At 41.1% G+C, this 16,425-nt stretch overlaps 1 protein-coding gene across 9 annotated transcripts in view; it reads left to right on the forward strand.

Annotated features, from left to right (window-relative positions):
• The window catches only part of LOC131245696 (uncharacterized), a 31,446-nt gene extending 15,593 nt beyond the window's left edge, over positions 1-15,853 (forward strand). For 2 of the 9 annotated variants that reach the window (XM_058245318.1, XM_058245314.1), the window contains exons 7-9: positions 4,573-4,672; positions 4,811-4,909; positions 5,021-5,338. In XM_058245318.1, coding sequence (XP_058101301.1) covers positions 4,573-4,672; positions 4,811-4,909; positions 5,021-5,119 — 298 coding nt within the window. In that variant the 3' untranslated portion in view covers positions 5,120-5,338. Of the gene's footprint in view, positions 1-4,572; positions 4,673-4,810; positions 4,986-5,020; positions 5,340-5,361; positions 5,781-5,837; positions 5,937-7,114; positions 7,591-8,919; positions 9,103-15,144 lie in introns of those variants that run through there. The other 7 variants (XR_009170952.1, XR_009170949.1, XR_009170950.1 and 4 more) reach the window with 7 other exon arrangements.
• Positions 15,854-16,425: the final 572 nt, after the last annotated feature.

The raw sequence follows: 16,425 nt of genomic DNA on the forward strand, positions 1-16,425 counted from the left end.
TTTTTAGACCATGCCTTAAAATGAGTTAGCAAAACAAATCGACGGCATGGATATACAACACATACATCAAGGTGGGCTCCACGTTCAGGGCCTCACCCACTAGTGGTCTATCTGAGATTGTATGGAGATGTTAGTTACCATACGCTCTCTTCGATACAACTTTCTAACCAAAGAGTGGACCGTTACACTACCATAAACATGTTCAAAATCATAAATGAATGCATATTTGGAATATTCAGATTTTTTTTTGGATTTAATAGATATTTTTTTAGATTATTTTGACAAAAAAAATAATTCTGACCGATACAGGGGGCGTAACAGCCGTTACACCGTATATGTAATGGTGGGCACTGTTACGCCTACTGTTACCGCAACGGGACACTTGATGGGCTGTGCTTGTTGGCAAACATACATGTTGCTTACCTGCAAGATTCGTGGCGTGTAGGACCATGTATTTATGATTTGATAGGGGATAGTCCTTCTAAGGATGGGGGATGAATCGAATGCTTTGCAATTTTATAGGATAGCTATAAGATCGGCCATGCATATAGGGAAGGAATGTTGGGCAGAATCTTGGTGTGTGTAGGACCATGTATTTATGATTTGATTGGGGATTGTCCTTCTTAGGATGGGGGATGACTCGAATGCTTGCAATTTTATAGGATAGCTATAAGATTTGCCATGCATATAGGGAAGGAATGTTGGGCAGTAAAGGAACAACATGTTCATAGGATGGGTGTAGCTGAAATGAGGATGTTGAGATGGATGAGTTACAGGACAAGGAACGATAGAATTGGAAATGAATGCATTTGAGGGAACTTTGGAGTAGCAACAATAGGTAGATGAGGGAAAGTAGTCTTAGATGGTTTGGTCATGTGCAACGAAGACCAAGATCCACACTGGTTAGGAGGAGTGAGTGGGTACAACATACAAATTGATGGTTCTAAAAGGGCAAGAGGAAGGCCCAAAGGACATGGATGGAGGTAGTAAGAAAAGACCTACTGACCTGTATGGTCTAACTGAAAGCATGATCTTTGATAGAGTGGAATGGCAGCATGGATTCATGTATCTGACCTAATTAATTTTTTTTTGAAAACAGCGAAGCTGACCCTAAGTAATTGGGATAAGGCTTATATAATGAGGATGATGAAAGGTAATTTATTGGAAGGTGAGAAAGGAATCACTGACTTTGATTCATATGCTGGTGAGCAAATGTTTGTGACAAGAGTTAAGTGATAGAGGCAGCTAGAGAGCCCGTTGAAGCAAGAAGCCTTCTATGTTTCCTTTCTCCTGGATTGAGCCCTGCCTTTCCCGTCTCAAAACTCCCAGTCCAAGTCACTTCTCTTTTTGTCTAAGATGTTTATTTTTCTTTTCTGAGCCCAACCAACCACCCTCATCTGGCCTTCTCAATTTATTGCAAAAACATTTTGTTGTTGCATGCAGACCAGATCGTTGATAGCCCTTCAAGCATGGGTCGTCCCCATGGAACCTGCCTTCTTACTATAATGATGATGATGTTAGAATTAATCCCACAATTATGTTTTCTAGCAAAAAAGAGAAAAAAGAAAAAAACAATATCAGATAGCCTTTTCATGACTCCATCCCTGAACCAGTAACCATTTTCCATGTCTGGTGACTGTGGTGTGGGCCTCTTCCCACATGCCTGTTTTAGTTCCTCATTATGCAGCCAGCCAATCCATACAGTGGACTTCATTAACATCTGGTTCGATGATGAGTCTCTTAGCCGTTTTTGCTTTCTTTTCACAGCCAACAGGATATTGGTTTAGAACGTGGACCTACTCCAGAGTCCAGATTCCTATTTGGGTGTAGTTGTGCAATCCATTCTGTGACAATATTGCCACTAAATCCTACCCTGGTCTTTTTTTTTCTTTTTTTTTTTTTAAATTTTTAATTTTTTTTTGTAATTTCTCCTAGGAGCCTGTCATTTATTGGGTTAGCTCTCATGGTAATCTCTCATAGTGGAATTGATGGTTGTTTTTGCTCTATAACCATTAATTAGCATGTTTGGCCGTCACGGAACAACATGTTCATAGGATGAATGTGGCTCAAATGGGGATGTTGAGATGGATGGGTGGCAAGATGAGGAAGGATAGACTTAGATATGAATGCATTCGGGGGAACTTAGGAGTAAGTACCAATAGGTAATTAGATGAGGGAAGGTCGACTTAGATTGTTTAGCCATGTGCAACAGAGACCAAGAACTACTATTAGGAGTGAGTTGGTTCAAGTTAAAGGCTCTAAAAGGGCAAGGGGTAAGGTCAAAAGGATGCAGGTGGACATAGCAAAAAAAGTTTTGATGACCTATGGTTTAAGAAAGGACATGGTCCCGGATTAATTGAAGATTGTTAATTTATTAACGACTTGTTTTGCTATTTTAATTTAGCAAACTAGGTATGTGTTCTTTGTTGAATGGGTGTCTATTTGGTGAGTTTTTGACCTGACCTGTCTTGATGATTTCTGGAGTTCAAGTTTACTTGATATTTGGACAGATCCTTTTTTGTATTTCCTACACTGTTAAATCCAAATCAAGGTCACTTTGTCTGCAGATTCTTCAATTGGATTTTTAGAAGTGTTTTCTTTTGTTTGCCAAATCAAACGTGGAAGAACTTTTGGCTAGCTAGATGGGTGTTCATCTCTTCTTCTTGTATTGGTTATGGGTGGAAATGTGGTGTGGGCTTCTACTTTATGCTGTAATCTGACCAGTGCAGGAGAGTTCTCTACTCTCATGTCAATTATCCAGAAAGTGGACATTGTTCCTTCAAATCAGGACAATTGGGTGCGGCAAGTAGACAACATGGAAAGATTTTCGGTGAAATCTTTCTACTTGGCTTGCATGGAGTACTTCATCACTCAAGGCCCAGAGCCTGTTTCTTTAATTTGGAGGTTCAAAGGTGAAGAAGCTATCAGTTTTTGGCTGAGGAAGAACGGCCAACCCTGCACCACTTGTCACCCACCTCCGAATCACATCTTAGAGATCGGCCTACCTCTCCCTAATGCAGTTAGGTTCCCCCACGACTCTAGTTTTTGGTATATATATATATATATATATATATACATGTTCCGGGAGTGTCCAATTCTCCTCCTCGGGTCTTTGCTTTCGCTTGGTTGGTGGGGAAGAAGAAAGTGCTGATGATGGATAACCTCCGAAAAAGGAATATCCCTACTGTGAATGCTCGTGTCTTTTGCCTTGGGGATGCAGAGTCAATCAATCATCTGCTCATTCACTGTCCCTTCTCTTTGTATATCTGCTGGAAGTTACTTTCTCTGTTCAAAATGGAGTGGGTAATGCCACAATCAGTTGGGGACCTCCTAAATGCTTGGTATGGTTGTAGATGGAGAAAAAGAGGAGCTTATTAGTGTGGCTCACATGTACTGCTGGCCATCCTTTGGACGGTGTTGCAGGAATGCAACAATCTTACTTTCAGGGAGAAATCCAGTCAGGCTGAAGTGGTGTTTGTAAAAGCTAAGGGGTTTTGTAATTGATTGGGCTGAATCTGGCGTTGCATTTCTTTAGGCTTTTGAAGGGTTGTTGGGGGGTCACCCCTTTCTTCTGTATTCAGATGATGCCTTATCATCCTTCATTTGCTAAATAAATTTGGTTTCCCTTCAAAAATATTGATTATTGAAGGCAACCCTAAGATTGCCATTGTTTAGGCTCCTGGGAACTGCCTGGTGCAGTTGAATTGTGCATGTGTAGTGAATGAGATTAAGAATATGAAAATTTTGACATTGGTCTCCTTTAGGCATGTGTTGAAGGGTGCTAATTCTTTGGCAGATGTTTTGCTTAAAAGCAGATATTGCTTGAACCAGTTTATTTACTGGCTCTTCTTATCAATTGCCATGATGGATTTTTACATATCCCGCTGCTCATGTTTTTCTTCAGATCTCGAACCTGCTGACCCTATTGTCAGCTTTGTTTTTCTTGTAAATATTTGGGCAAGATTGACACTGTTGGAACTTTAAGATTATAAGATGAAGTCATGTTGGTAAAGGGTAGGAATCCTCTGTATTTAAAATGATTCTTTTACTTTGATTGTCTGGTTAAAGGATGGGTGCTTCCCTCACGTTTTATGCTTGTTTTGGGCCTTTTTTTTTCCCCTTGAGCAATGATTTAACAAAATTGTATTAAAAGAAGCACGTTTAATTCAAAACCTGGGAACAAAAAAAAAGGGGGGCCCAGGATAGAAGATACATTCATAACAACTCAGATACAACAACTCCCAACTTTCTTGCAGCTGGAGTCACAGCCTCATATTTACTACCACAAAGTAATCATGGTCACCAAAATTCTTTGTTCTCTTACTACCCCACATCTATGTTTTATTTTTACCACTGTTACTTCGTGTTGTGTTTGGCAGTGTGGCATTGTATCCAAGAATTTAAATTTTAGATGACTGACTAAATCAATATGACTATGCTGAACTGTTTCTTTTAAATTTTTTTTTTAAATTTTAAATTTTAAATTTTTAACTAATATGATTCTCCAAAATGAAGAGATCGATTTTTTGTGAAGCATTGTTTGATGGATCTAGGTTATTCTTGCGTTTGCAGGAATGACTATGAGATGTTACTGGCTCTTGACGATGACAACCATCAGCATGTTGGTGCATCTCTCAATCAGATCAACAGCCTGCCAGAGTCAACAATCCAGGTAATAATTGCTTCTTGTGTTGTGTAGGCATTAGTTGAAGGTCATTTTTATCATATGTTTTTTTATTTTTTGTTTTTTTTTAAATTTATTTTTTATTTTTTAAATCTATTTATTTACTGCTTGTCATGTCATGTGCAGACTGATAATTTTGAAGAAGCATGTGCTATCTGCCTTGAAACCCCGTCCACTGGAGATACGATCCGCCATTTACCATGCTTACATAAATTTCACAAAGAGGTGGAAACTTATCATCTTTGCAAACATGAAATTGGACTTTTGCTTTGGAGGAATGATCACCTAAAACCTGTTGCACGTTACGTGCATCTCACGCTTTTTCATATCTTGTAGGACAGCAGAGCCATGCAATTTGCACCACACAAAGATCAGGCTAGCCCACCTGTCTGGCAGGCCACTGTGTACAAAAACATTAGTCAATCTGCATCGTAACTGCTGACAGTCTGATTCAACATATACATGCAGCCCAGCTTATAAGTGGACTGGTTGGGTTTTTGTACGAGGTTATCATCATTGTGGGACCCACCTAATGCATGTTCCAGATGTCCCACACTTGGATATTTGGTACTTGGGCTAGGCTGCATGTGAAGTTCGAACCCAAATGGTTGTAGCCAGTAGTTGATAGTTCCTCTTTTGTGCTGCTAGGTATCTGATGTTGTGTCTTGGAATTGCAGTGCATTGATCCATGGCTCAGAAGGAGAACATCGTGTCCAATTTGCAAGTCATCTATCACTTGATCTGCATGAAATGTACATGTGACATGAGCTATTGATGTGGGTGGGCAATCGAAGCTGTGCAAGCACTTCTCAGAAATGGGTCGTCCAGGTAATCAGCCCTTTTTGTTTTTTGTTTTGGTTAAATTAAAGGGTAGGCTGATTTACGTATGCCCAACTCTCTCTCTCTCTCTCTCTCTCTCTCTCGCTCTCTGTTGGTTTTTTTTTTTTTGGGGGGGTTCTCATGTCAAACTATTATATTGATCTGGGGAATATTGTCCTCTCAATCGATGCCTGATCAGAGACAAGCACTGCATTTTAGGAGGGTCTTTTTAGCATCCATTTCACAATCAGAAATCGTTGGATTTGTCTTTGTTGTTGCATTTTTTTATTTTTTTTTTACATCCTGCAAATTCATTATTTTATCTATATTTCAGGGGTTTGAAATCGATAGAAAAGTACATCATGACTAGGTGCTTGATTAGCAATGACCGTTTGATTTGAGTAATGAAGTCTAGTGGCCTATTTAAGATGCATGGCCTGAATTGAATTGTGAATCACAACTGAAACGGCTGTTGATGTCTCCAAGTATCCACAATGAGGAAAAGAGCCTTCTAGTGGTACTTGCATTTACCTTTCCAAAAAAAGAAAAGAAAAGAAAAAGAAATAAAAAAGAAGTGGTTGTTGCATTTCTTTCAAGCCCAACTTCAAATCAATGCAGTTGCAAATTAATGCAATTGCATCTGCTTTGAAGTATAACTTCAAATTAATGCATCTGCAATCTGGAGCCATCTTTGATCCACTCATAATATGGGCCCCAAATCCACAAAAAAAAAAATTGACAGTCGAAAAAATGCAGACTAACAGAAGTCAACATTCAACGTGGATGTGTGGCCCACTGAATGAGGACCAGCATGATTCTTGTTCCAGGGCATCTTCCTGAAGAGATTCACATGATGTATGGGTTTAAATGCCACATGTGGTGGCGAGGCCAGACTCACATGTGGGATTTGATAACCTCATCAGGTATGGATTCACTACTGAATTGAATTGTGAATGCAACTTCTTTTCCTATAAATTATAATGCTGTAACAAGTGAAGGTATGGGGGCTTGTGTTTGGGCAATACATGTAGCATTAAGTCTCTTATAGGGCCTTTGGTTTGTAAGTTACTTTAGGTAAGCTACTTACGTCATAAGTTACTTATCTTGGTTTCTCCTTGTTAAGGAGATAAATGTGTTTAGTAAATAACATACTTAGCTGCCATAAAGTAGAAAAGCATGTTTGGTTTCCAATATCATTAGTATTTATGTCTCGAGTATGATTGCCCGCCCCTCACATCCACTGTTCATCATGTGGGCAAAACCTTCGATGTGGACCGTTCATTGTGGCCCCACCTTAGATGTGGGCCGTCCATCATGCAGGGCCCACCTTGGATGTGGGCCATTCATCGGTAGGGGCTGACCTTTGATGTGTACTGTCCATTATGTAGGGCCCACCATCAATGTTATTGTCCATCATGCGGGACCCTCCAATATCCACCGACCATCATATGGAGCCCACCTTTGTCATGGATTGTCCATCGTGTGGTTCCCATCTACGATGTGGGGCATCCATCATTTGGGGCCAGCCGTGGATGCGGGCCATTCATCATTTGTATCTATGGATTTGTCAACTATAAATCTACAACGTGACAAAGTGCCAACATGTCACAGGTAGAGATCTCATCCATTCATCCATATCCACTTCTGGTGGGACTCAACCCAAATGTGCTAGATCTCTCCATTCATCAAGCAGGCCCGTCATGTGCCCTGGTCCAAAAGATCAGGTTGGTCCACTGCCCACATCAATGCATATGTGTGGGCCATTCAATGGAAGTAACAACTTTGTTTTAGGCCATTGATCTAATGGGTCGTATGTGGATAGGCTGTGGTGGTCGTTGGTTGTAGTGCTCATTGGTGTGGTTTTTCATTGTTAGTTCTTGATTGTTGCTTTGCCTTTTGTTCAAGTATGTCAACTGTCCAATTATAGTCCCCACCGGTTGGACAACCATTGTAATTCGATTGCATTTATTTTGGGACAGTACAATATGCACATGATGACCCTCCAGATAAATGGTCTTAGTTAGCTCATGGATGTGCTACACGTACACAAGATTTTCTAACCGTTCAAATGGCACAATTTTCATAGATGGGATGATCTTGTGCGCTCTACCGGGGGAGTTGAAATTTCCATTGATTAGACCATCTGATGACCCTTTTGATCCTACCATCCTTGTAGGCAATGATTAGAATATACCCCTGAAATGAATGGTTCCCATCTCATTAGGGCTTCATTGCTACAGAGAGCATGTTCCCTTAAAAATATTTCTAAGTTGCCGCCTCACCCATTAAAAACAAAAAACGTTGAAAATAAGTAATTTTAAAAGCAGAAAAGCAATAAAAAAGGATTAAAAAAAAAATAGTTTTTCTTAAAAACTACTTATTTAAGTTTAACAACCAAACTAAAAAAAGATAACTTATTAACTTACGTGAGTTAAAAAATATACTTTTTTTTGTAGTACCAACCCATTTGGATACCACCTAATAAGTAATCTATTAACTTTAGTAAGTTAATTTTTTAACTTAAATTAGTTTGGTAAGCATCATTATAAAAGTAACTTATGTGATAAAAATTACTTATCCTCATAGGTACTTTTTAAAGGTGGATGAAATAAACTTGAGGGATAAGTACTCAAGTGATGTTGAAAATCAAACATACTTTCTTACTTCTTTGCTGACAAGCATGTTGTTTACTAAATAAACTCATCTACTGAATAAGTAGAAACCAAAATGAGTTACTTGAGGCATAAATAGCTTAGGGAAAGTAATTTATGATACAAATGGCCCCTTAGATTATCAGAGAATGAAGGATTCAATAAATGGTATTTGGATTCATTAAAAAAAAAAAAAGGGTTCTGGCTATAGTCCTCAAACATTCACCCTGAACCTTTTAAATTACACGTGGGGTGTTCCATCATGAATCAGGACCGCTCATTCAATGGTATCAGAGGGAGCAAGCCCATGGTGCAAGAATCACACTGAGCAGATGATCTAACCCTTTGAATGGGTCCAATTTTGTTATGACCATCTCATTTTTAATGGATTTCAAACTTAGAATCATCAAACCAAAATGCTACTTTAGATTCATAAACAATACAAAGAGATCAATTAAAAAAGATGTTTCAAGATGTTGGTTCAACCTATTTTGTTTTGCGCTTAATCTTGGCTTTTCATTTTTAATGCTATTGATCCGTCGTTTAGGGTCATCCTATGTGTTTTATTTTTGCACCATGGCTTGGCCAATGTTACTATTGAATGAACTGTTCAGATTGCTGATTGGAGGCTGTCTATCATTTAAAAGCTTTGGAGAAGTTGTCTAACGTTGGGAAAACCCTAATTAGAATTGCTCAGGCATAACTGATTCTCAATAAACATGTTTGGAAAGTGATTAGTGATACGCAGTGGATTGTTGTACGCAGCATGTACGTTTCCAGGTGCCCGTAGTTTTGCGTTTTGCATGGGAATGGAACATGTGTCAAGGTGTCAGAGATGAGGTAGGGAACACGTGTCAGGAATCTGAGCCACTCATCAGGCAGAACACGCTGTCGACATGCCGTGGAACTACAGTAATGTTGGTCCGCTGACTAGGCATTGTATACGAAAGAAAGTGTGGCTCACGAATCAGAAGTGGGGGCGTACATCGAGTCGAACTGAGTCGAGCTGGCCTCAGCTCGACTCAGCTCGAACAGTGACTGACCTCAGCTCGAACTCGGCTCGGCTCGGTCCTCAAGCCTGACTGGCCAGCTCGGCTCGGTTCAGTCAGGGGGCCAACTCGGGCCGAGTTCGAGCCAAGATCGAGCCCAGTTCACCATTGAGGCATTTCCACAAACACTTGAACTGCAACTTCAAGATCCTACTGTTTTACAAACAGGAGCAATGGTTTTATAGGTATTTTCTCAAACACCTTCTAAGTAACATTAAAAAAAAAAAGAAAAAAAAAAAGGGTATTTGTTTCATGTACATACCTTCCTTGCCACCAACCATATTTCGTTGAGGCATTTTATCAAACAGTTGGTGAGCAACATCAATGGCAAAGTAACCGAGTCACCGAACTAGTTCGATCCAAGTTCAATTCGAGCTGGAATCGATCCGAGTCGAGTTGAGCTGGGGCTTGCTCGAACTCATTTTTGAGCTCAAAAAATCAGCTCGACTCGGCTCAAACTCAGCTTCAAACCGAGTTGAATCAAGCTTTTTCGAGTTGAGTCGAGCGAGCTAACCGAGGTAGCTCCGTTCGTGTACACCCCTAATCAAAAGTTCGGATTGATTTGCATAGTAGGTTATTTTAGAAAGGCTATTTATGCCGTAAGTAATGTACTTACTTTATATTGAATCAACGGATAAGTATATTTGGTAAATAATATATTTATCATCTAGAAAGTAGAAAAGTATATTTGGTTTCCAATATTATAAGTAATTAATTTGATAGTCTATTTGGTCACCTCACATTCACCATCCATCTTGTGGAGCCAACCTTTGATGATGATCCTTCATTGTGTGGGCCCCACCTTTGATGTGTGTCGTCCGTCATGTAGGGCCCACCTTGGTTGTAGGCCATTCATCATTAGGGGTCGACCTTCAATGTGCACGGTTTATTAGATAGAGCCCACCTTTGATGTTAGTTATCCAACATGTGAGCCCCCCTTTGATGTGGACCATCCATCATATGGCCCAGCTCCTATGTGGGCTATCCATTAAGTGGGACCTGCCTTGGATATGGGCCACTCATTATTAGGCTGACCTTTGATGTGGACTATCCATCATGTGGGGTCCACCTTTGATGTGGGTTGTCCATCATGTGGAGCTTATCTTTTGTGTGGGTTGCCCATCATGTAGGGCTCACCTTGGATGTGGGTACATTGGATGTGGGTTATTCGTCATTAGCAGCGGACCCTTGATGTGGATCGTCCATCATGTGGAGCTACCTTGATGTGGGCCGTCATCATGTGGGGCCCAGTAGATCATCTATCCATTCATTGGATGATTTTACAATCTTATGTATTTAAGAGTTCATGGCAATAAATAGCATATTTTCTTAAATAATTTTCGAAGCTGAATGGTTATCAATGAAAATGAAGGAAATAAGTTATTTTTGAAAGTGAAAAAACAACAAATAATAACTTACATAAATAAATTAATATTTTCTAAACATTTATTTATTTAAGTTTAACAATCAAACTAACTTATTTAAGAAAAGTAACTTGTTAAAAATACCGAGTAAGTTTTAAAAAAAATAACTTATTAACTAAGTTAGAAAAACTAGCTACTTGGTAGTATCCAAGTGAGCCCTCAGGAGCTGTTACTTTCTTTTTTCTATAGGAGCTGTTACTCAGTCAGAATGGTTTCTACAATTTATACCTTTAACTTTGTTTTCCGAGGAGTTATATGATACTCAGGCTGCGCCTGATGTTGATACGCAGGAACTCGGAAATTGCACATGCGGCCTATATTACTCTAATAAAACCGACTAGATCGTGTAGTCCACTGTCACCAAGTCACAGTCCCAAGGTCGGATTGGTTGAACGATCCTAACCTCTAGTTATGTATTTTTATTTTTTTTCGAAAATAGAACCGTTGGATTTTTATTTTTTTGTCTCAATTTTGACCGTCCAATAAATGTCCACAAATCTAATAGTTAAATAATTGAATAAGTTTTTTTTTTTTTTTCATGATAGATCTATACTGGATACCATAATTTGGATGGTGTTTTACCACTTGTATGCCGCATGCGCAATTTCCAAGTAATTTATAAGTGCCCGCGTATCATCCATCACACTGCCGGAGTATTGAAGTTTTTCTCTTGAATTAACGTAATGCCACATTCCTTCCCATCAAGCGTCATCCGCCACTGGTCTTTCCCTCGATCTTGATATGATGTGTCCTTATTCTGATGTTAATATGGCCTTTAGCCTCTCTTGATTATTGCGTTACCCTCGCTTTCAGTGCGCCCTACTTGATGAATGGACGCAGACTGCCTATGCGGGCTCCACCATGATGTATTTTTATCCAAGCCCTCCATCCATTTTGCCGGATCATTGTAAGGCATGAGCTCAAAATGACGCAGATAGAAATCACAAGTGGACCATACTACGAAACAGTGGCAATTGAACTCTCACCGTTAAAAACTTACCTCAAGTCACAAAAGTTTTGGATCAAACTGATATTTGTATTTTCCTTTATCGAGGTCTGTGTGACCTAATTTTTATATAGATCACATCATCCTCAAAGGCCCTTCATGTATAGATCCTGACATTAAAGACCTGAAAATGTAATTTTTATGGAAGTCTTACGTCCAACTGGTTGGACCACAAGGTACGGTCCCCTCAGTGGATAGCTGCCAACCTATTAAGTGCACGAGGAATCTATCCTTCCAATAGGTTGGCCCCACTATGAAGATGACTTATTACAACAATCAGCCCTATCTACACATCAGGTGGACAACACCATAGAAAACAATATCTAACCATTGATAATTATCAAAATACAAGTGTAAGAGATGAACTTTTGTTCGGGAAAATACTTACCTAGGTTAGCTTGCGTGGATATAGATGACAGCTACTAGGAGATAATCAGACGACAACATGGAGTTCCGACCATTCAAAGGCGGTGGCATCAGGGTCCTGGGCGTGGTAGAGGTCCCACCAAATGGAGAGGTAGTGGATGTGTGTATATATATATATATATATATAGGTTCGTTACTCATACAGGACTTCCCTGTCACTAACACCATCCATAGCTCAAGTGGTGGCCTGAGTGAAAGATACCTCGTTTCAATGCTGAGGTCTTCGTATCGATTCCTAGCTCAAGTGGTAGACTGAGTGAAAGATACCTCGTTTCAACGCTAGGTCTTCATATTGATTCCCTAGCGAGGTGGCTAACAGTGAAGTGTTTGATTTGGCGAGGGGTATGTGTCATGGAACCCATAGAAGGTGCGGCTGGTGGGTCCAGACCCGTATATCTAGTGGGTCCTCGCCGATGATGACCCATGTTGGAAAATACACCAAGATGATGATCTCATCCATCACTTGGCATGGTTACGGACGGTAAAAAGTTTGGAATTGGATTCTTGTTTTGATCTCTATCTCTTCCCTTCATCTGGTGGGCCGCACTGTATATTTCTGTGGTTCGAACACCAGGCTAATATGGTTGCTAGATGGTCCACTCGTGTTTAGTGGGTTGCTGGTCAATCTTCATAACTGCTTGTTTTCTTCAGGTGCGTAGTGGCCCACATGATGATGGGACCGATCAACCTGATTTTGGGCCATCGATCAGATGAACGTACGTCCATATTCCTGATGCGTAGCTCTGACACGTTTTGTCATGTGCCTCTACGGTACACAGTTGCATCGTCGATGCCATCAGGTGGGGCCCACCATGGATGATCCATGGTAAAAAAATCACACAGCTGTTTTTTTTTCTTTTGGCATTAAATGGATTATCACAGTGAAAATCGTTACTGTTTCGATTTTTGTGAGGGAAAATCTATTAATTCAATTCAAATGGAGTGGTGTTTGTACCACGGCCCATTATTTGGAAGGTCCAGATTGACTGGATGAATGTCGCGTGTACTGTAGAGAGGCAACCAAACTGAAGCCTGGACAGCTTGGATGTAGAATACATACATCAAGGTAGGCGCCACGCGTAAGGGACGCACCGTCTTGGGTGAGGTCGGCGTCGCAGCTAATCCCCTCCAGTCAAGACCGTTGGATTTCTGTAGGCCATGGGATGGATGGCCATTGAAGAAGCATTTGTATGTTGAGGGCGGGTCTTTTGATTTCTTTGGGTTCTGCAGTCTACTGGACGAAGAGCCGAGCAGTGGCCTGGCCCCAGCGGTCTGGCGCCTTGTGTCTCTTGCTGGCTTTTGTAGGGCCCTTTTCAATTTTCATCGGAAGCGGATTGCGTGGTGTGCCCCCACACCACCGACCACCGACCTTGGTGGTGTGTTGAGGTCACCGCGTTCTGTGGGCCTCACCATGATGTATGTGTTATATTCACACCGTACATCCATTTTGCGAGATCATTTTACGGCATGGCCCAAAAATGAGGCAGATCCAATTCTCAAGTGGACCACACTGCAGAAAGAAGTGGGAATTGAACACCTACCACTGAAAACTTGTTGGGCTAGAGAATTTTTGGATCAAACCGATATTTGATTTTTCCCCTTATCTAGGTCTATGTGACCTCGTGAAGAGGTTGGATGTAAAATAACAATCATGGTTGGCCCGAGGAAGGTTTCAACGGTGGGCGTGACTGTCCCCGGTCCTTCCAGTGATGTGGTCCATTTGAGTTTTAGATCTACTTCATTTTTTGTGCGCATGCCATTAACGGTGTGGATATAACAAATACATCATTGTGGGCCCACTTTACTTGGTGACATCAACCCACCATGGAGGTCGGTGGTGTGTGGCACACCACGCAGTCTCTTTCCCTTTTCATCTGCGGCCACGTTGGTCTGACCGTATTTATCATCTTGTCGCTGTTTGCGGTGTATTGGAGCCTGAGGTTTGCATTGCGTGTCTGGAAACCGACCGTCCGATGGGGAAATCGGAGAATATTGACCGTCCAAGGGAGAAATCGGAGAAAATTGACTGTCGAATGCCGAAATCAGAGAAGCCTGTCCGCTGGTTGGATGGAATACTGGACAAATCATCAAAATCAATGGACATCCAATCATACGAAATTGTATGGGGTGGCCCACTCAAGGAGTGGATTGGTCTGATTTTCGTACCAGATGATCTTTTGGTACGGCTTGCACCGAACGAATATTACGTGGTGTGCATGTGAAAAGTTGCAAGAGAGAAATGCTATCATTCCTCATAGCTGGGTTTCTGGTGACCCCAGTGCGGTATTCCTACTGGTCATAACAAAATCTGATCAGGGGCCAATCAACGGCTGAGACCCCATGATGCTTGCCAGGCCTCCAGAGGCAGTGAATCCCTTAGGCGTTTAAGATCCTAATGGATGGACGAGATTTGTTTGGAGGATTCCAGCCATTAATTATATTTTATTTTGACCGTCCACGATATACCAAATTATCAACCAGTTAGGGTACCATTTCTGTGTAATCTTTGCTTTACAGACCACCAAAAGTGGGTCTCACTATCTGAACGGTTTAATTTTAACTTCACCTTCCCATGCGTACGAACTTTTGTGTGCATGCGCATACTTCATCCCACTCTGCCAGAGCATTGAAGTTTTTCATGCGTAGTTACTTAATAGTTGATACTCGGCCAGGCCGTGATAGTCGATACGCAGGCACTCAGTAGTTGTACACTTGGCATAAAGTAATTCAGATCAAACGGTTCAAATTTTGGAAACCAATGCAAATAAGATTTAAGTCCAAAGTAAGACTTGTTGAACGGTTAGAAAACAGCCTCCGAATATTTTCATTCCAGACTTCCAGTCAATCGGGAATTTATGTACAATCAAATAATCTATATTTATAATAAATCAATAATCGAAATTAAGACCCACAATTTATGCGGTTTAATTTATTAAACAGAATTCCACGTGTAAAAAGTTATAGTGGCAGCGTATCAACATACTCTGCCAGAGTATCAAAGTTTTCCTATTTTATTCCCTGAATACGGAATCCTCTCTCTCTCTCTCTCTCTCTCTCTCTCTCTTATAACAGAATGCCATTGCAGGTCCTCTACGAGCTGGTAGCCGCAGGACGAATAAGAAGGAGGAATGGAGTAGAAGAGAGAGAAATGGTTCGCCAGACTCTCAAGATCTTCTTCTATCTCTTCATCTTCTGCTTGGATGTCTCTGTGATAGGGTATGCATATTCAGAGGGATTGGAAGATGCTGCAGAAACATTGAGTAGCTTCGCCTTCTGCGCCACCAGATTCTTCGCAGAACTAACACTCGCCATTTGGGCTGGTTTCCTCCCTCAGGCCAGGACTTCTGAAGCAATGTTCGCCCTCTCCATCGTTACGGGCCTTGTATTCTTCACCAGAGCTGTGTTTCTCTTGGCGCGTGGGTCTTGGTCCTTCAGCTTCGTTATTGGAGTTAATTCGCTGATCTGGTTCTCGAGGGGGCGTCAGGCAGCCCCCGGCCACGCTCATCAGATGTAGGACCTGCTTATTGATGTTGACACGTGGGCGATATCACACACGAGCGTGGTTCCACGGTACTTATCTTTCGGTGAGTGTTTGGATTCGAGCTAGGGTTTTGGACTATTTTAGGTATTTTGCGATTTTGTACGGAGACGAGGAGAGAGATGATGATGATGGCAGGTGATGCAATTTTCTACAGTTTTGTGGTTCTTTTGTTTGCAGGGCTTTTGCTTAAATGACAGAGAGAGTGTGGAAATCAAATCTCTTCCTGCTATAGAGTTTGTTCCTTTTCTTCTTCTTCTTCTTTTTTTTCTTTTCTTTTCGTTTTTTTTTTTTGCGTCGCGTGTGTGACTATTGGTGAATCATGGCAAATATCGTGATTCTATTCTGTACAAATGGGTTCAGTGATCCGTACCCTTGGTCTGTTGAGCCCCACCTTGAATGGACCCATGTCCAGAAATTAATCGGATCGGTACCACTTAATGAACGGTCAGGATCCCATGTGCAACGTTGGTAGTGGTACATCACCTGTCTTTGCCGGTAGCGGATTGCGTGGTGTGTTGGCGTCACTAAGTTCTGTGGGCCCCACTATAATGTGTGTTATATCTAAACTCAGGTGGACCATTTTGCAGGATCATTTTAGGATGCTGAGTCAGAAAATGAGGCAAATCCAAAGCTCAGGTGAACCACACCACAGAAAACAATGGGGACAATGATTTCCACCGTTGAAACCTAGCTATTAGTTGCCATCCAACTTATTCTTAAGGTGATATAGAGACCTGGATGAAGGGGAAAACCAAACTTCTGTCACTCTAAGAAAATTTCAATGATAGACCTTCAATCCCCACATACTTTTTGTAGTGTGGTCCA

Source organism: Magnolia sinica, chromosome 5 (assembly GCF_029962835.1).
Source record: "Magnolia sinica isolate HGM2019 chromosome 5, MsV1, whole genome shotgun sequence".
Taxonomy (NCBI): Eukaryota; Viridiplantae; Streptophyta; class Magnoliopsida; order Magnoliales; family Magnoliaceae; genus Magnolia; species Magnolia sinica.